The sequence below is a fragment of the Tachypleus tridentatus genome, chromosome 12 (genome assembly GCF_004210375.1).
Source record: "Tachypleus tridentatus isolate NWPU-2018 chromosome 12, ASM421037v1, whole genome shotgun sequence".
Taxonomy (NCBI): Eukaryota; Metazoa; Arthropoda; class Merostomata; order Xiphosura; family Limulidae; genus Tachypleus; species Tachypleus tridentatus.
Genome location: NC_134836.1, coordinates 80,688,501 through 80,710,362, shown reverse-complemented (window position 1 = coordinate 80,710,362; position 21,862 = coordinate 80,688,501). Strand labels below are relative to the sequence as shown.

The following is a 21,862-nucleotide window of genomic DNA, read 5'->3' as shown; positions in this document are numbered from 1 at the left end:
GTTTTGTAAGCCTTCTGTATTTAATTAAACTATGTCAATTATCTACAAAATGTTTTGTATAGCTTTCAAATATAAATTTTAGAAATATGATCATATCAATCAGAAGATAAGGTGATACAAAAATGAATGTAATTTCTCTAACCTACAAACTGGTAAAAAATACTTCATTCTTCTCAGAGTAACACCCATGATTCAAATACATTTAGTGCTAACAAAGTATCAACTGTTACAAAACATATTATCATGTGCTTTATGTAGTCTTTCTAGTGCTTATAAAAATGTACAACAATGCCAGAGGGAATTACAGATATTCCTTAAAAAAAGGAGTGCACTGAGGTGGAGGTGTCAATGTGGGTTTAACAAATATATCTGTAAAACAAAAATAGTTTGAAAATTTATATTCTGTCTTGTCTGTCTCTATACCATGTTTCTAGTCGATTGAACAATCCTGAAGTGTTTGCAAGGGAAAAGAAAAAAAATCTAAACAAGAAACCACAGTTCTACCAAGTTAAGTGACTCTGAGAGGTGTAGATTGAGAACATTTCCTTTTAAAAGTAAGGAATTAAAACTTAGATAATATAAAACTTTGAATTATAATCTACTAGATGATTTCAAGTTTATCGTCATACATTGATTATATTGTTCCATTAAAAAGTTCATGACACATGCACTTTGACACCCACATATATCAAATAACAGGAACACACAAAATCACCAATACAGTAATATTTGATGAGGAATACACATAATCAAATAATGTCAGAAAAAAATGGGTGAATAATATGAATATACATTGGTAATTATCTAAAAAGTGAATACCAAACATATAAACATCTCCAGATACTGTTAAAACTGATTAACATTAGATCTATGTTACAATAGTTACATATGAAAAGACAGAAACTTACCTCATATAACATGAGCTCAGTATCTAAAGGAAACCCTGCCCTGTGATTCAGTTCTGAAACTAGCTCCTCTGGAAAATAAAAACTCCTTAAAATTTTACACACAATGTTTTTTTTTAACAAATCAGACTTAAATAATTCAGTTTTTATAGACAACAAAGCTTTATGAAGTAGTTTGTATGTTAAAGCTTACTAAACCCTCTCACTGAAGGTAATTCAAACTGAAAATATATTGGCTTTTTTAGTTGCATTCAAGGTTTAATTACACTACTTTGTTAACATTGCACATCAATAAACTTGGCATCAAAATGCAGTTAACAACAAATATTAATGTTATATATATTCTAAGTACTATATTTAATAAGAAAATATTTTTGAAAATCCTTAATCTCCTTTAGTATAAAAATTATGACATGTTTTCTACATCTTTCCCCAAGAAGTATGGAATTTAACATAATAATGAAGATATTATTGCCTTTAATTGTATTTCTTTATAAGTAGGCTTAGAAAATAACACTTGCCACACCCACCTATCACATTCTCTTGTTAACAAACTGCTAGTAGGTTTATTCTATTAAATGATATATTGTTTTCTGTACAGAGTGTTGTTTATTTCAGTAGCAGGTTTCATTATGAACTCTAGTCTTCTCTACTTGAAACAGTTGTGTAAAACAAAGATAAGTTTTACACAGTAAAGTACTATATACCTCTATATATATTAGTTTAATGCTTCAAAAGATATTTTATTGCACTATTTCTTACAATAAAATGGGCTAATGCACAATATATTATTCATAAAGACTAATAACAGCTTTCTTCCAGTACAATAATGCCTATTCTAATTTTAGAATCATGTTTCTTAGAATGAAGCATATAAAACAACAACAGTGGTGTGCAAAGACAAATAACTTGCCAAAATGGAACATCATGGAACAATTTACCATTTTTTAATAAACAATAATCCAATAGTGTAACAGAAAATATGTAACCTATAGGGTGTGTGAAAAACATGGCTCATAAGACTAGTGGTTATGTTCATACTATGTAATGACATATGTTCTTGGTTTCACAGTGAGTTTTACTTCATTAAAATTATAAAATTTACCAAAAAAATTAAACTTGTATTTTAAAATGTTCCATGGTCATGAGTGTTTGATGGAAGTGTCTGTTCATAAGTTACCAATTTTTATCTATCTTTTTTCAATGAGCTTGGTATAATATACACGAGTTTCTCTACACATTTACACATATTAAGTGTTTGTATTATAATTTTTCAAACAGCACGTGTATCTTCACAAAAGTTGGTTGGCTTTCAGTAAAAATTACAAGTATTTTCTATACAAAAATCACATTTTTAACAAAATATTTCTACTAAAGATTTGTTTGTTTAGTTACTAGTCTTAGTGCAATGTGATTTCATGTTGATTAAAAAAAACATGCAGGTTCAAGAAATCTTGATAGAAATGAAATAAAAACCCTAACAAAGCACTTTTGAAAGACAGACCTTTTTCTTCAGAGGCAAACTAATTTATTTAGATTTTATAAAATACGAAACTTTGAACAGACTAAAAACACAATCTACCTCATTGAAATCTTGGACCTAAACAAGGTGGAAACTTTTATAAAGATTAAAATGGCAAGGAAAACCACTCTGGGGACATTCTGGGCTTTTGATTAGTTATTCACGTCATATATTGAAGTATGTGTGTATGTAAGGGACCATTTGAAAATACAGGAAGAGCTGAATGGACCCACTGTGTTTGATTCAGTATGTACGCCACATCTTGAAGGAGGGTGGTTCTTATTTTGTATTCTACCTTATTAATATTAGGAATTTGATTCGTAATTTGTATAAAATTATAAATTAAAATTCTGATATCACAAATATCTTATTTTAAATAATGCTGCGTTCAAGATACCATGTGACTCACTGAAATTTATATTTAGATGTGTTCTTTTAAATTATGAAATTAACTCTATAATTTAAACTTTAATATTATACATCTACAATTTGATTCCAAACTTACTGACATGAATTCATAAAATAGCAGTTCAATAAAATTTTGAATGCAAGTCAACGAATGTGATGACATGGCCATTGACCTCTGACACATTGTAATAGGTTAAAGGTGGTATAATACTGTACAGAGGCAGCAAAAGAGTTAATGTTTTAAAAATATATTTATTGTAACTTACTACTCAAGTGAAAAATAATTCAAGTAACATATTTGTATACAACATTTTGCTATTTTTGAATTTTATATTACAAAAAATATAGAACTAACAACAAACAGGCTGCCCCTTACTTGCTTTGGCTGTAATTGGCATGTACATGTGTCCACAGTAGGAAATCCTTTTGTTTCTAGGGTCATATAATTTAAAAAACAACAGTACGTCACCTGTAAAGTTATTGTATTTTAAAGGTTAGTTACTTGAACAAACACATTCTGAGATATTCAATCATAATTCTATAAACAATATTGAAAACATGTTCATTATACAGGGTACACATTTTAATATAGACAAAAATGCTTTAACAGCGATACAAAATATTTGGAAACAAATTATAAAAATAGCTCTGTAACTGTATTTATCTTTCACACAGTGCAGCAAAAAATACTATTTATTTTCAGACATCAATCTATTACTAATTACTAACCATCATTTTACATTCACGCTCACTTTTCATTAAATACAATTTGTTACTAAATAGTACCCATCCCATTTTACCAACACTCACTTTCTTTGTCAAATTCTGGCAGGCAGTCAGCTCCTGAGTCAGGGTCCACAGTCTCAAGAAACAACATCCAAGGGTTGGCATTATCTGCTATGTCTATAATCTACAAACAAAGGATAGTGTATATCTGTTAGTTTTAAAACCTATTTCTCAACATGTCGTACTTTTATTACCCATAACTAATTTATGGTTTTTAGCATATATTGTCATTTATATTTAGACACACCTGAATTTTGTTATTTGTGTCTTCTTAAATGAAAGGCTAAGTGGTTAAGTAATAAATTGAGCTATATGGTTGGTTGGCATTTTATAACACAAGGCAACTATGCTATCTGCACTAAACAACCTGTAAAAATTCAATTTTTTAAAAAGAAATCATGTTAAAACAAAACAAAGTAATGTATAAATTAAAAAACTTAAATAGTATTAAAAATGCCATTGGCCCTTAAAAAACTAAAAATATTTATACGGTGGAGTGTCACCATTGCCAATGACACTGTGCAGCATCAGAGGTAAGCCTTGGGACAAAACATGTCTAAAATGGTGCCATCTTTGAGTGTTGTAATGACAGAATGACAGTAACATGTGGACTATTGTGACCCGTGTGTCAAACAGACCACACACTGGTGCATCAGTTGCAGATAAAATAAAACAATGAGTTAAAAAAGGGGACCAATGCATAGTCTAGTTAGGACAACTTCTATCTGATCTTTATAGAAACAAGACAAAGTCCAACAGAGGGTTTTATCTGGAAAAGCTTGTTCTCATGTTGCTCACTCCAAATCAACTGCCAACTGGCATGGAGCTGAACCTTAAATACAGGACCAGGCACAGCAGTGACACTGCCAAAGTAGACAGGCTTAGCTGCAGTATCAGCAAACTTGTTCCTGCAAATACCAACTTGGCCTGGCATACAGAATAACTGGATAAAAGTAGATATTAAAGAGAAATAGACAGTCAGTTTTGAATATCAGTGGGAACAGAGTGAGAATTAACGTGAAGTGATTTCAGGGCCAGTAGAGAACTAAACGAATCAGTATAAATAGTACAATTTGAGTACTGCTTAGCTTCCATGTGATCCAGTGCAAGAGAAATGGTGCACAGTTCAGCAGTAAACACAGAAGCTGCAGAGGGGATTCTGAGTGCAACAACTGGATCACGGCAAACAGTCGCAGAGCCCAGAGGTCATCTGAATTTGAACTATCTGAATAAATGGGAATAAATGAATAGTTTGAAAGACGTTCAGCAAATAAAAGTCAGTACCTCCAATCAGGAGTATCCACTTTTTCCAGAAGACTTTAAAAAATGTCACATTTGGGGACTGTAATAAGCCATGGTGGGATGGAATGACCATTGGATACAGCAATGTTATCCAAGGACAGACCCAATTCATCTAACTGCACCTGGATACAAAGGCCAAAAGAAGCAATAGCAGATTGTCTGTTCTGAAAAAGTATGGCCCACCAAGAAAAGAAAACAGGATCTCAGGTGGAATGCTTTGGTAAGGAACAAAGTTTCGAAGCATAGAGTAAAGAAAGTTGCAAACAGAAGAGGTGCAAAGAAGGTTCATGATACTCTGTATAAGCTCTGAACTGGGGAAGTGCAGAAAGCCCCAGTGCAGAGCCAAAGTCCTTGATGATGAATGGGGTGCAGCATCTTTTAGGCCAAGGTCCTGGCAGAGTCACAGACCAATCATCTACAGTTGAGTTTCGATCAAATAAGAGCACGATATATCTTTAGCATGGAACTTCGATCCATTATCCAAGTGGTATAAGAGAGGACAGAGAGGATGTTCAGTGCTCTTGTACATTTGACTCGTAGTTGCTTGATATGTGGTATGAAGGTCAGCTTACAGTCAAAGATTAACTCCAAGAACTTTGTCTAGGTACCACAAACAGCACAACTTCACCAATACAGAGTTCAGGATCAGAATGAATACCCTGTTGGCAGCAAAAATGCTTGCAAACGGTTTTAGAGAGAGAGAAGTTAAAGCCATTTGCTGTGGTCCACTTAAGTAAATGATTGAAAGCAGTCTGTAGCTGCCGCTCAATATACCTCATGTTCAACGACTAGCATGAGATGTGAAAGTTGTTGACATAGAGCCCATTTGCAACAGTAAAAGGGAGTTGTCCAGATATGGCATTAATCTTCATACTAAAAAGTGTGACACTCAAGACACAGCCCTAAGAGACTCCAAGTTCCAGCAGGAAAGAACGGGAAAGTGTCAAACCCACATAAACTTGGAATCGCCTGCCCATTAAAACCAGCTTGAGGGATGATTGTAGTCATAGAGAATATTAGCTTGAAAGGAAAGAGGCAATTGCTTTGCCCAAGTCTTGATGACTAAGAAGGTCGAGGATGAAGCAGAAGTGCTAGATAACTGCCCTGTGTGTCACTGTCAACCCGCCATGAAAAGTGGGAGAATAGCAAAGGGGTTCAGACTGAGAGAGCAACAACAGTAAAAGACTGACTAGGTGCACAAAAATAAGTACAAGAACCAGTATTGAAAAGAGAAAGAGAGAGATCTGGGGATCTTCTGGAATGAATGGTAGAGACAGACATGGGTGTTGACAATGATTCATCAACTTTCTTAAACATGTAGGTCAAAAGACTTTTCACATCGTTTGAGAACGATTCTTTCAGAGGCGTGGAGAGATCTATCTGCACTCCCAGTGTAGCAGTGGAACAAAGTTCAGCACCATATGTCCAAGATGGAGTGGTGGACAGTAACTTTTGAGCCTTGAAACAGTATAGTACCTAATATCAGAACTAGTGATTATTTTTAAGCTGTGATGCCTAGCACAGCTGTTATCTTATTATATTAATAAAACATGGTTCTACTTTACTGTTTACTATAATACCACTATTATATACCACAAGGCCTTGCGCTACTGTGTTGATGTGATACTAAATCAGTAAAAGAGACATCCCCTACTCTCTACAACATGACTTGTATATAACAATACCTTATAAAACTGTGCTGACATGGTACTATACTATTAAACCAGAATTATCACTCAATGTACACTACTACTTTTATACATACAGGCTTGTTGATGTCTGTCTCTAGATCTACTGCTGCTGGTCTGTATGTTTGGTTCGTTCGCAGTGTCATAGGCCATGGCCTTATCATATTCACAGGATAATTCTAGAAAATAAGATTTTTTTGTGCACATGTATTATGAAATATATCTTGTGTTATGGATTATAACTTATCTCGAACTGGCCTCAAATTTATTATATTACTTATTACCATTTCAAATAGCCTGTAAATTAGTTAAATTGTAATATAGATCTAGAACTTAAAAGTGCTGATACATATCCAATTTATGGAAATTTTCAATAAAGACTGATAAACAGTTTACCTTCTTAACACAAATATATTTTAATATACAAACAATAATATAATTTATAACAGTTATTACAAATGCTGGTTTATAAATGAAAATTCTGCCTTCTATTCAATCCAAAACTTCCTCAATATTTTATTGAGGGTTTGTATTGATCAAATTAAATTTCATAGTTAACACAGATACAATTCACTTAACAGCGAGTTAGGTATCTCTTTTTTGATCATATAACTTCAGAGGTGAAAAATGCTAACATTTAATATTAATCTGCCGAAGTTAATCAGTTTGTAATGTTCGAAATCTATAAACTTTTTTCCTGGTCAAATATCTGTAGTTCCAAATCAATAAGCATTAATCACAGTTATAATTTCTGAGGCTTATACATATACAACTAGAGTAATCTGACAGTATACACTGTCTCTTGGAGTCTCACTTTGAGTTAATTCTTATGGGAATGAGACGAGTGTTTAGAAATTTCAGCTTGCACAACAATACTGGCTCTTTCATAGACATACAATGTTAATTCTTACACCCAAGAATCTTCTACAACTTCAGTGGATAGATAGGAATTTCACAGTACAGATTAACAGTAATTTATGTACATTTCTAAATATAAATTTAACTTATGCAAACATTGATATTAAAATAAATGTATAATAGTAAATCTGTCACAAACTTACCATTTGTTCAGAAAGAGTTTCCATTAAATTTTTTAATGTAGCTACTTTTTTCACTTTAAAAGTCCTGCAAAAAGAAATAATAATCCTTGTATTAGAAAAATAAAAGTTAAAAAATACAATAACCAATATGAATTAAGTAAATAAATGTTCTTCACCTATAGCTTGTTCTTTCTGAGTCAAAGAGGTCATTTCCTTGATGACCATTAAAGCTGTCTTCAGTAAGAACTTGAACATTCATGAACAGATGAGCCTCATTCCTTTCCTTTCTTCTCTGTGCTTCTTGTCTCCTGAAATTCACTGACATATTACCATCTTGTTTAAGACAAAATACACATTATGAGAAATAAAATTTTAGTGTGTATACAAATGACCAACACCAAACTTAAGTAGAGCATAAAAAAGTACCTTTTCTTACTCACTGGTCAATATATTGACAAATAATATGCATTAATTAAAATGTTTTTTTTGGAAATTTTAAATTCACACTCTTAGAATACTAAAGGATAAACAATTAACATTTTTGAAGCATAACAGTGTCCAGAGTAAAGGGCATGAACTATTGATACAACAAATTTATGGAGCACTTTTGTTTTTATGTTATTATGTATGGTATATATAAATATTTCACAGGAAATATTTGTGAGACCTTCAACTACCTTATGACAATTTTCTGGGACTAAAACATTAGGTAAGAGTTGATAAATTCAAGCATTACAACAGTACAGTTCACTTTAATGTAGTGTTCAAACACTACCATAACAACAGGTCTAATGACTCCCTATGAATTTGTGACTTGAGAACAAACAAAACTAGCCTATGACTGATAAAACAGTCAAGATTTTAAAAAAGAAATCTATTTTGTTCACAACTAAGAAATCAAATATATTTTAGCATCCTATTACAGTGATAGAACAATAAAGAAATATAACTTACATTCTTTCATTATGTACATAATACTGACTAAACATTTTCACACATCATTCTGTAATTAAATGTTGTATTCTACCTAATTCATACATTGAAAAGCTACACCAATCAATATGTATTATTTTAATTCATATCACCAGAAATAATTTCTGAAGCTCACTTTTCTTCTTGAAGTCTCTCAACCAACTGCTCTGGGATGTCATTTTCTGTCACTGGTTGTAGGACTTCAGCTGTCAAGACAAATGAACAGCCATCTAAGGATCCAAACTTCAAGTTCAATACCATATTTTCTTCTAACAACATTTCGTGTCACTTGTCTGGGTTCTAATAGAGCATGTATACTTTAACTGAAAAGTTCTCTGAATCATACCCGATTACAGTTACTGCAAAAAACTATTAAAAAAAACCCGACTAGTTATTACTCTGCTGCCACAATATTATACTATAATGCTTAAAGATTCTGTAGATTACAGTGTACCTTAGATACAAGTGGTAGTGACATGCCAGTTTTACTGTAGTTTATACTACTTCTACAGAACAAGGGATGTCAAATTATGTAGATTACAGTATGCCTTAGATACAAGTGTTACTGACATGAGTCAGTTTACTGTAGCTTATACCACATTTATAGAACAAGGGATGTCAAATTATGTAGATTACAGTATACCTTAGATACAAGTGGTACTGACACAAGTCAGTTTTACTGTAGTTATTATCCCAGTAATATATGTTGTGCTAACATATTGTTAAACTGTGTTGTTAGAACATGCTGTGATATAACATAGTTGAAAACTCATATCGTGTGGTTTGTTGTAACTGGTATAATGTACACAAGCTACGAGATATAATAGATGAAGGATGATAATCCTATGTTATTAAAAATACTATGATATACTGTAAATGTCAAATTGATATGCTTGTAATTATTAGAATATAAGGTAGTTGACTTGGCCTTTGCAGAACATATGGTGAAGTCTTCACATGTCATTAACTGGGACAATGGGAAGTTACTTAAACAGATTAATTTAAAAAACAAATTAAATACTGTCAGAAACAAGTCCAGGTGCCCCATAAACGAATTTCTGGATTTGACTGTGTAAATGGCACCCCTGTTAATTTGTAAACGTAACTTTACTTGAGTACCTAAACAAAACTTGTATCCTTCATCTCCTGAAAGGTTGATGGTATTTTTCACTGAAATAAGTAAGGCATGTTTTTTTTTTCAACCTCCTACAATAAATTATTTATTGTGGATACTGATGGAATGTGAAATCAAGTATATCTGAGACTAACCTAGAAATTTTGTTAAACACTATAAAAAAACAAATATTGTCTGAACAATTACTTCTTGTAGCTTGTTTTTCAATGAAAATTTTTACTAAATTTATTCTTATATCACTGCTCACTTTGAAATAATCAAACAATAATTCAAATATATATATATACCTCCAAAAGAAGCATGTTTCACTTCAATACCAACATCATACTTATATCACAACTCATATTCAGATATCCTCCAAATGACCAAGTTCTGCCATTAATATTATTATATTTAGAATATTTATTTCTACTCCAAGTAAACTATGAACTTAGATGTGAAATAAAAATCTGAATAGCTAATTATATATACTTTTTTTACATTTAATGACATCACATGTTGATGAAGAGTAAGGGAGACATCAACAGTTAATGTATGAATTTCACATTAAGTTGTGAACATTACTTCTACCAAAACCCAAAAAAGACTAAATATAAAGACCACTTCAACATTTGAATGCACAATTTGTTTTTTTAATACTATTACTACATGTGAGGTCACACACTATATTGTAGTGAAAATTATTTGTCTGTTATAACACCCAGATTAAAGAACTTACCATAAAAACTGGGTTAAATCAATAATTTTCTTAAGATATGCAGCAGTTCTTTGCAGTAATTTGTAAAGTTTATTTTAATACCCATGTTTTTTTTTATGATGTATCATTAAGGGCCTGTAACCAATAACTTTTGGACTTACAGGTAGGAGGACAACTTTAGAGAGTCTAGGGTTGATGTTCTACAGATATGACACTCAGCTTATATCTCAATGTAAACCTCCAATGGAGAAGGGGAAACTGTCTACAAATTAACATTAAAACATGCTAACATTTTTCACCTTACCTACTGCAATATTCCATATAATCCTACTTACGAATTACACTATCCCTGATGTACACCAACATGTAAGCATTTGTACAATGCTTGACTGTAATATCATCTTCATGACCACCAAAATTGTGGTCAATAGCTTCCTGTTTAGTGCACCGTGAGACAACATCATCATCAAATTTGCACCACTAAAAGAAATATAATCCAGAAGTCAGTCTGGCATAATTAATACAAAGTGCTTAAAACTCTAACATTAATTTGGAACTAGAACATTCAGCAAGTCACAATTATAACTCATGAAAAAAATCTTATCATCATCCTTTTATATAAATGTAATTCCTAACCTTTCCATCCCCTTTAGGATTGATGAAAACAACATAGTGACCACCATGGTTGTCTCCACTGTGTACTAACACAGCATGAAGAGTGTAAGTAGCTGGAGTTACCTCAGGTTTTTGTAAAAACTCATCTAAACTCAACTTCTCTGGAAATTCAAACCTAGAAAAGAAAAAAATGTTTTATAAATAAACAATTTCTTCACAACTAATTTTATAGTGACCATAAATTTATATTTTTATATCAAGAATGTTTTCAATCATATCCAGTAATATCTAATAGTTGTTTGAATGATTGTCAAATGGATACATTCCAATGGAATTAACTATAAAACTGAATGGATGCCCATTACTCCAGGATAAAAATTACACCACTGAATTAAAAAAGCAACAACAAAAATCACAGAAAATAAATGTATAGTCATTGTTCCACACTTATTATCATTAACTTCCTGTTCAGTGAAGACTTGCATCTAAGCACAAAATGGTAAAAGCTTAGCTTGGTCGTGTGTTTCCAGAATACTTTATGAATAATTTACACATAATTACAAACTGGATTTTATTAAAGCATGCACAAAATTTGCTTTATCATTTCATACATTAACTGAATTATGATGTTGCACTATGATAGATAAATTGTTTTTCTTCGAACAAGACAAGATAGGTGTAATTAGGTTATTCTGTATTCAACCATAATCGTTCTTTACCAATAAGGCTGTTTTTTGGAAGGTCATATCCACATCAGGCTTTATCAAACTAAGTAATGGACACAGAAAATCACCATAAAGAAATGGAGAGAAACACAGTACATACAGTAAAATAAACCTTTTAATAATTAGAAAAATGTCTGCTTCCTTATGATTCTGATATGGTAAAAAAGTTATTTTTATTGTATTCCAATGATTTTAAATGTAATAAAACCATATAAAGTACTTTTGAAATCAAAATCTATGGTTTTTAAAATAAAAAATTTTAGATAAAAATGAAGAAAGATGCATGAAGCACTATATGAAACCTTTGACTAATGTAAGCATTTGTAACTTACAAAATGAAATATTTTGAATTTTAAAAAACTGAATTCAATGAAATATAACATTTTATTTACAAGACCTACATAATCTTAAGAATAGTTGTCCCAACCTTTGAACTATTTCAGCCAGCAGTTTTCTGTAATATAACAAATGTATTGGACAGACACACCAGAGTTAAAACATGAGAGTAGGAAAGTTTTACTTCAGTATCTTTTTACTCCTTTAATCTGAACTATTTATTTATCGTCAGAAACACTTAAAAAATTTCTCAAAGTTTGAAACATTATTTCTGATCCCTTTTTAAGGAAGAAAATCTTACATAACGTCAAAAGTTATTGTACAAAAAGAATTTCAACTAAAACTTTCTGGGGTCTGGCACTTAACCAATAACTTACAGCAACGTGTGCACTCTTCTTATTGAAAATCAGTATTATACCTTTTGAATATTACCTATTTAAAAGTAATTTCCAGTGTTGCTTCATTTTTGTTCATTTATAAATATTTACTAGTAGTTTTACTTATATCAAAATTGTGAAAAGATGTAAAAATATGGGTCTTTCTTAAATGTATTTTAAGCTAATTGTAACTTTATGTGAATAGTTTGTTCTTTCAAACTTACCTATCATTGATTTTAATGTTTGTATCTGTTAAAGGATCATACTGAAACCTCAAAAGGTGGAGGTGAAGGACAGGAGGAAAGGAAGCAAAGATAATTCCCTTCTCTGCTTCCTGCAGACCATATTCTCCTGCATCGTACTTATTTTCTCCATCCAGTGTTTCCACTGCAACATAATCCTTGAAGGATTTATTTACTGCAAATATACATATTCAAGGTTGTTTTTTTTAATAAAAATCATCACAACAATAACAAGATGTGTGAAATAAAAGAATTAAAGCTTAAATAACATAATTACATTTTCAAAGTAACTCAGTAACTTGCACAGAAAGGAATTTAAAAGGGTACCACTGTGAAACAGTTAATGCTATCTCATTTATAAAACAAAAGCAAACGAATTTTTTAATTTATCAAATAACATATTATATTGTTGTCTCTGCATTGAATTGTCTATTTTGCTTTCATTTAAAAATTTATATCCACAGGATCACATCAACAAGTAACTAAAATGTAAAAATTAGAAACTTTTTAGGTTAGATTAGGTAAAATAACTATTTTATGAGGTAGACTCACAGGCAATTTCCAAGTAGTTTGTGTAATGTGAATTTGATAGGATAAAGCGAATTACAAATTCAGCAAGTGATTTACAACTTGTGTGGTGAGAATATTAGTTAGACATTGTTCAAAGGGCAATAAAATGCAGGTAGAAACAGATGTATACTGTTATGTACTTAAAGATATTTAGAATATACAAATACAATTTAATATTGCAATTAGAAGTTACTCTGGAAAGAAAAAAAAATTAACTTAGATTTATTTCATATGTTTTATGGTGATACAAGTTTCATCAAATTAACCAAAGTTGTATAGTTAGAAATAATCGATAAAATATAAAGTTTTACTGAAAAAAAATTTGGATATTTATTTAGGTTTTACAGTTTACACAGATGAAATCTGAGATTTTTCAGACGAAGAAAAGTATTTTTAATCTAACAAAAATTACTTTGTACTCAGAGCAATTACATTTTGACTGCATACAGTCATGTGAAAAAGTTAGGACACCCTATGAAAAGTGTGTATTTTTGTAACACTTTTTGGATACACAGATATTTAATCTCAATTTCAACAATACTGTGAGATTATAGGAATATAACCAAACAATTAAAATTGAAGAAAATACTTTTCAAGATCTTCTGTAAATGTAATTCTACAAAAATGCATATTCTAACTGAGGAAAAAGTTAGGACACCCTACCCCCTAATAGCTTGTGTTACTCCCTTTGGCTGAAATAGCTACAGTGAGACGCTTCTTGTAGGTATCTACCAGTCTCTGACATCAGTCTGAAGAAAGTATGCCCCACTCCTCAATGCAGAATTCTTTCAGCTGTGAGATGCTTGAGGAGTTTCTTGAATGTACAGCTCATTTCAAGTCACCCCACAGCATCTCAATGGGATTAAGATCTGGGATTTGACTCTGCCATTCCAGGACTCTCCATTAGCTTTAATTTTCCTACAGATGGTCTTACATGATCCTCAAGCACCCTCTGATACACAGTAGAATTCATGGTGGATTCTATAATTGTGAGCTGTCCAGGTCCTGCTGCAGCAAAGCAGCCCCAAATCATGACACTTCCACCTCCATGCTTCACAGTTAGTATGAGGTTGTTTTCCTGGAATGCTGTATTTGGTTTATGCCAAACATGTCCTCCGTTCTGGTGTCCAAATAATTCAATTTTGGACTCATCTGTCCTGGTCTTTGTCTACATTCACTCTGGCCTTGATGTTTCTCTCAGAGAACAAAGGTTTCCTCCTTGCACACCTCCCTGCAAGTAAAACTTGTGCAGTTTCTTTCTGATTGTAGACGCATACACTTTCACATCAACAGTAGTCAGAGCTTGCTGTAGGTCCCGTGATGACATGTTAGGGTGTTTGAAGACCTCTTTTAGCATTTTGCAGTCTGCTCTCGGGGTGAGCTTGCTTAGACGACCAGACCTGGGCATGTTGGCTGTTGTTTTGAAAGTCCTCCACTTGTTCACTCTTTTTGTTTGGACAGTGGAATGGCTGATTTAAAAATCTTTGACGATCTTTTTAAATCCCTTACCAGACTAATAAGCTGCTACAATTTTCTTTCTGAAGGCCTCAGACACCACTTTTACTCTCACCATAGTGCTCACTCTCACTTCAACAGTCAGGAGCACACCAAACTAAATTTCCGAGGTTTAAAAAGGGCAAGCCTCATTCAAAATGCTGAGTAACAATCTTCTAATTATGTGCACCTGGTGTGATACATCTGTGTGTGAGTTGAGCTATTTTAAGTGGGAATAAATGTGGAGGTGTACTAACGTTCTCCTCAGTTAGAATATGAATTTTTGTAGAATTACATTTACAGAAGATCTTCAGAAGTCTTTTCTTCAGTTTTAAATGTTTAGTTATATTCCTATAATATCTCAGTATTGTTAAAATTGAGATTAAATATCTATATATCCAAATTTCACAGCACACTTAATACCACCACAAATCCTTGTTTTTTAAATGTATATTTTTTATTTATTCTCACCATATTTATTCATAAGCAATACACATCTCAAATTTAAGCATAAACAAATGTTTTATTTAATGTTATGCTTGCCAGCAAAACTATTACTTCTTGCTGCAATTTACTGATTTGTTCACTTCAGAGTTACTGTAAGTGGGTTCAAATTACTGCAATACTATCATAAAATAAAACAATGTTAAAAGGTTAACAGCCAAAACTATTAATGTAAGTAATTTGAAACTTTCTGACTAATAATACAATTAGTTCAGAGGATTTGGTTTTATAATTATTAACTGTACCTTGACGATTTCTACACTGACACAAATATCAAGTATGTCATTAACCTGTTCAGTGCCGAAGACGAAATAACCCGTCCAAGCTGATCAGTAACACAGTGCCATGGACGAGTTAATTCGTTTCAATAATACCTAACTTCAACGTTAGATCTCAGCACCATACATGCATTTGACCTACTTACAAATTGTTTCACTTTCTATCCAAAATGGCATCACGAAAAAAGTTACAAAATGAACAAGCATTAGATTTGTATTGTAGCAGCTGAAATACTTGGCAGTCAACAGGTTAATATTACATTATAAAAATATATATAATTCATTTGAGGTTCTAGAGGTTATGCATATAACATATGCAAACTATAAGACAAAAAGACATTTTTTATTCTTAATGAAAACCATCTTTCTCTTGACTAATTGATATACAGGCTTCAAATAAACTTTCTGTAAAACATCTTTAATGATTACAAAAAGAATGAAATATTTATGAAAACACTTTCAAAATTAAGGGTTATAGTAAAAATCAATGTGTATTGGGTGTCATAAATCTGGGGTCAGCCAATCTGTACAAATTTATATCCAGAAGATGGAAACAGTTTCTGTTGATTTCTTTCTTTAAAAAACCATGCACCTAAGTAAAGTTATCAAAAATCAAACTATAAAAGGTGTTGCTAAAGTTGTGCCCTATGAGGTTGTTCTTTAATAATAAACAAAAACTTTTTTTATTACTAATTACACTATATTATCATTGTTCAAATTTTTTACGATGCATGATTTTGCACCATTCTGTACATGCAAGTGTAAATTTTAGCTCGTAATGTTAAGGTAAAGAGTTATTATTAGTCCAATGTTTTCCTTTTTCTGATATACTGTATGTGACTCAAATACAATATGTACCCAATTCTGAAAGGTTAAACTAGAGAAAATTTGTTGTTTTTTGTCACACACAAGCTATACAAAATGTATCTAATAATTTCTAAACACAGTAAACAACTATCTATGTATTAAACATTTTTGGAAATCTTTCACTTAAATTCATGATGATGACAAATCCACTTGAAGTAAAACTTTTTATTAACCATAAGATGACCTAAGAAGGTCAAAATGTTCTTCTTTACTTTAAATAAAGTTTTAATACCCATACCAGCCATCTTATGAATACACTTTCACTTAAAACTGCTTTTTAAGTGTCAATTTTACAAAATTTATTGAAATGCCTATATGTGATAATACAGTAAACTAATCGTTCCCCTTCATATAAATCTTAGTCATAACTAGGACCGTTGTTACCACTGGACTTCACATCACGTTCCATCCCATCCATTGCACTGGATATGCAACAATTTTTTCAATCTTTAATTAACCCTTTCAGCTCAGTTGGCTACTGCAGTTGATTTGAAGGCTCAGCGCGACAGGCGAGCTTCGTCGACAAGATGTAAACAACATACCCTCATGGCTAATTATCATAATCACACAGACCTGTAGAATCACTTGAGGCTAGAACCACATGTATTCATTGTTTACTTGGGATTCCCAGCAGGTATTTAAACCGGAGGTCATGTGATTTCTTTGTTTTCTAGCCAGTGTAGATCATATTGTTCATTGTTTTAGAAGACGCCTTCCTTGCATATTCTGTTGATACTTGCAACGTTGTTACAATGCTGAAAAGAAAAGCTTATACCACTAAAGAAGTAATCAATATTATTTGTAACGATGAAGAGAATGACAAAGAGTTTGAGCCAGATGATAATGAAAGCTTACTTGTAACAGACAAGAGTGATAATGAAGACATTCATGGCCTGGAATCTGCCCCAGCTTTAGGTAAGCACATGGTAGTTAGGGTCATATAACTTATTGCATAAACTGACTAACCAAGGCTAGTTCTCTACGTTTTCATATATTGTCGATAGGAAAATATATAAATATATCATATGTACATACATGGAACATCGGAAAAGTGCTACAACTCTATGTACAAGTTTTTTTGTTTTATTTTGTAGATGCCCCTAGCACTTCCAGTGGTGGTCCTCGTGGATGATCAAGGAGTGTATATTCCCGAAGGTCTAGAAGTACAAGGAGAGGTAGAGCAGCTAGTATAGCACAGCCTCAAGCTCCCCCTAAAAGTGATAATGAACCTGAAAACCAAAACCAGGATCCAAATTTTCCATGGTAATTTTACAGTGACACTGATAATTTTGAATCTGACTGGTTGCCAGATTTTACCACTCGCACTGGAGTCCTGATTGATACAGCAAATTTCACTCCATAGCAGTATTTCAAACTTTTCTTTCCTGATGAAGCATTTGAGCTGATTTGTAATGAAACAAATAGATATGGTTTGCAGTATTTCGACTGCACCACCGAATTGTCATGTTACTCCTGCTTTATGAAATGGATTGAGACCAATGTCAATGAACTCAAAGCATATATTGCACAACAAATAGCAATGAGGTTGTGCCAGAAACATGAACTGGAAGACTACTGGGGCTACTTTTGGCTAACCCGTGTGCCATTTACAGAGGTAATGCCATGAGATCATTATGAAATCCTGACATCATTTTTGCTTTTTGCTAACAATGAGCATGATCGGCTAAACAATGGAGATCCAAATTATGATCCACTGTGGAAAATTAGGAATCTGATGAATCTCTGTGAATCAAAATACCTTGCAGTATACGCCCCACAACGTGAGCTGTCCATTGATGAAAGTATCCTCAAATTCAAAGGGAGAGTTCATCTCAAACAGTATTTACCATCAAAACCCAAAAGATGGGGAATCAAACAATTTGCATTGTGTGAAAGCAAAATCTGGATATGCTTTGAAATTTATTAGATATTGTGGGAAAAATACCATAGTGCCTGTGGCTGGATACTCAGTCACAAAGACTATATGTTTGAATCTTCTGGAGGAGTTTTGGAATAAGGGACATACAGTCTTTACGGACAACTTTTATTCTTCAGCTTCTTTATTCAAACACTTAGAGATGAATGGAACTGGGGCTTGTGGGACAGTTACGGCTGGACAAAAACACATGCCATCAGATATCCACCCTACAAGATTGCGTCTTAACAAAGGAGATCCGCCAGTATTTATGTATGGTGGTAATATGGTAGCATGTGCTTGGCATGACACTAAATATTCTTTGTCTCCCAAATCTCAAATATTTGTGCAATCTCTAAAACCTCCTAAATACATTTCAAACATTTGTTTTCAGATAGATATATTTTATTTTCTATACTATTAACTATGTGTTGTCTGTCACCTGATCAACCTTGTACCCATCACAAAAAAATTAGAAAATACATAAAAATTATGCTTTTTTCATGCTAGAATGACTACATGTCATAAAAGTAAAATACAAATGTTTAGTCTAAATAGCTCAAGTCTTATAACGCTATATAAAGACATATATATTTATTATTTTTATTATATTGATCTTCCAGTTATGCCTACCTACCATTACACAACTTGCACTGATGTAGTACATGTGTACTCATATTTACATATCCAATAATAAAAAACTGACCTTTTGTCTTCCCTGTCTTGGTTGTGTTTTAGTGGTCTAGTATTTTTTAATATACAGTTACATTTCAATGATTATATATTATATACATGTATATATATGTTCTTCTTCAAATATAGAACAATAAACCAAGAAATAAAACAAAAAATTATCTCTTCTCGTTATGACTTTTGTACTCAGTTATTGCTGGAAATAGGTTGCTAATCTTTTTAAAATTTTGCACATCAACGATATCAAACAAAACTTATATTTAGGTGTATTATACACACACACACACACACACACAGTTGAATAGCCAAAATATTACAAATAACTACACTAATACCACAGCAGAATTTCACTATAATTTATTGAGGTTAGTAACTAAGGTTTTTTTTCTATTTTACTAAATATGAAACTTCAAGCAGACTAAAGACACAATCTACCTTCTTGAAAACTTGGATAGAAAGAACAACAAAGCCTTTTCAAAGATTAAAATGGTGAGAAAAACCACTCTGTGGATACTCATTCTAAGCTACTGATTGGTTATTCACATCATATACTGTAGTAATAGTATATAAGGTATCATTTTAAAAATAGAGTTGAATGGGGCCACTGTGTTTAAGTACATAAGCCACATCTCAGCAAAATAGAAAGATATGAGTCTCTTATTTTATAATCCAGCTTGTCAATACTAGTATCCTGAGTTCCTAATTTGTCCAAAATTACAGATTTAGTATTTTATTTTGTTAGCACAAACACCTAATTTTAAACAGTGCTGCATTCAACATACCATGTCTCATTAAAATCTATAATTGCATTCTTTTCATTGTTACTTTTAAATTAAGACATTAACTCATGTATAACGTTAAAGTTTGAATTATAATCTACAATTTGATTCTAAACTTAGACATAAATTCAGAAAATAGTACTTCAATAAAATTTTCTACCCAAGTCAACAAATGCAAGGACGTGGCCTTTGAACCCTGACCCACTGAAAAAGGGTTAACTAAACAGTCTTTATCAGCTATTATTTAATTACAACCCACACTGTTCCAGGTAGTGATGTTAACTAAATAGTGTTTATCTGCCATTTTTTAAACACAATTCATGCTTTTCAAGATAACATTTTCAAATATGGGGACTTAAGGTATAAATGAAGCTCCATGACCTTTACAAATTTCTGGAGTTAGGATGGCTTTTACATTCTGTTCATGTAAAAAAAATGCATCAACTTACTTGTTTTCTTTCCCTTAACATTCATCTGAATATCATAGAAAGGTTCCTCTCTACTAGATGTATAGTCTACATGCTTACACCTGATGAAGGACTGAAAAGAAAAACAACAAAAAAACTAATGAAATCCTTGATAAAGTAAGTGGTAATTATGCCTCATGATTATGTAAAGTAGTTAACAATTTCATTGATCTGACTTGTACTTCCACTGCTATTAACAATTACTATAATGGTGAATACATCCCAACTAATACTATTACAAACTGATTTTAAGGTCCAACATTTAAACTTTATTTAAATCACAAATACGAAATAAACAATACATATATTTTGAAAAAGTATGAAAAATCTTTCCACCATAACAAGCTTGCATATTCCCAAAATGTGCAAGCAAATATAACATGTTTACATATCATTCCATTAAAATATATTTATTTTCAGATATTTCTTAATTCTTTAAAAGCAATTAACACAATTAGATATATTTTTACTTTAATTTGTAAACTCACAATCATTTTTCCTTCAAACAACCTGGGAATAGTTCCTTCTACACAAGTTCCCTTCATCTTGCTTTCCATGTTATCCAGGAGCTAAACATAAACAACACAATGGTTAGTTCAGATTTGTTTCACTTAAAATAAAAAAATTCACATCAACATGAGCTAGGTACACATAAAAAGCCTACCCTACAATAACCTAACCAACAACAGTTAAAATAATTTATAAATAGCTATGTACTACACTAGAGCAATCAGTGTGAATTACACTAACCTCACTAACATTAGTTAAAATAATTTATAAATAGCTATGTACTACACTAGAGCAATCAGCGTGAATTACACTAACCTCACTAACATCAGTTAAAATAATAGGTAAATAGCTATGTACTACACTACTGTAATCAGTGTGGGTAATTGGAAAGTCCCTCATAGCTGACACACTGCTCATCAAACTGCTGTGAAAAAGAAAGTATAAATGTTTTAAGATTAAAACAAATGCTGGCTATAAAAAGAGGAGAAAAAAACCCAACAAAACTAGATTTAAACAAAATCAAACTGCTGTCATAAGGAGGTTCTTAAGCCCAACATGGAAGAGAGAGCCTGCATATTCAGGTTGGGGCCCTTCAGTTACAAGAAATTTCAGTTCATTCCAAGATAAAGTTGCTGTTCTCTTCAAAAACGAAGTTTGATCAACAGTAGTACCACTGTAACTATTAATTATATCAATATACTAAACTAACCTACACATTTTATGAAAGATTGCATACTACAACTTCTTTTACACAAACTGTTTAGAATTTATTTAAAAAGACTTAATACATCACAGAAAATATTAACCTCGGCTGTCTTTAACAAATTGAATTTTACAATGGAAATCTTATTTAACGTCAGAAAACAATTCAGTGTTTGTCTTTTAAATTTATGTTTATTTACTAAATTAGACCAAACATTAACACACTGAACATTACAATAAAATATTTTGGTTTCTTTGGTACTTATTTTGCAATGTAGTGAATACTGTTAATTTATGCAACAAAGTATTCCATGTGATATTACCTGGGAAAAA

General features: G+C 31.9%; 1 protein-coding gene across 3 annotated transcripts in view; it reads right to left on the bottom strand.

Moving 5' to 3' along the window:
* The window catches only part of LOC143233793 (ubiquitin carboxyl-terminal hydrolase 7-like), a 77,015-nt gene that overhangs the window by 23,660 nt on the left and 31,493 nt on the right, over positions 1-21,862 (bottom strand). For 2 of the 3 annotated variants that reach the window (XR_013018310.1, XM_076470474.1), the window contains exons 11-22: positions 20,806-20,886; positions 20,300-20,390; positions 12,733-12,925; positions 11,092-11,245; positions 10,791-10,935; positions 8,760-8,853; positions 7,828-7,959; positions 7,673-7,736; positions 6,689-6,790; positions 3,646-3,745; positions 3,212-3,304; positions 909-976 (exon numbers count right to left, since the gene is read on the bottom strand). Coding sequence is in view for 2 of the 3 variants with exons in the window: in XM_076470474.1 (XP_076326589.1) it covers positions 909-976; positions 3,212-3,304; positions 3,646-3,745; positions 6,689-6,790; positions 7,673-7,736; positions 7,828-7,959; positions 8,760-8,853; positions 10,791-10,935; positions 11,092-11,245; positions 12,733-12,925; positions 20,300-20,390; positions 20,806-20,886 (1,317 nt within the window). In the remaining variant the exon portion in view is untranslated. The remainder of the gene's footprint in view (positions 1-908; positions 977-3,211; positions 3,305-3,645; positions 3,746-6,688; positions 6,791-7,672; positions 7,737-7,827; positions 7,960-8,759; positions 8,854-10,790; positions 10,936-11,091; positions 11,246-12,732; positions 12,926-20,299; positions 20,391-20,805; positions 20,887-21,862) is intronic. The other variant, XM_076470475.1, reaches the window with a different exon arrangement.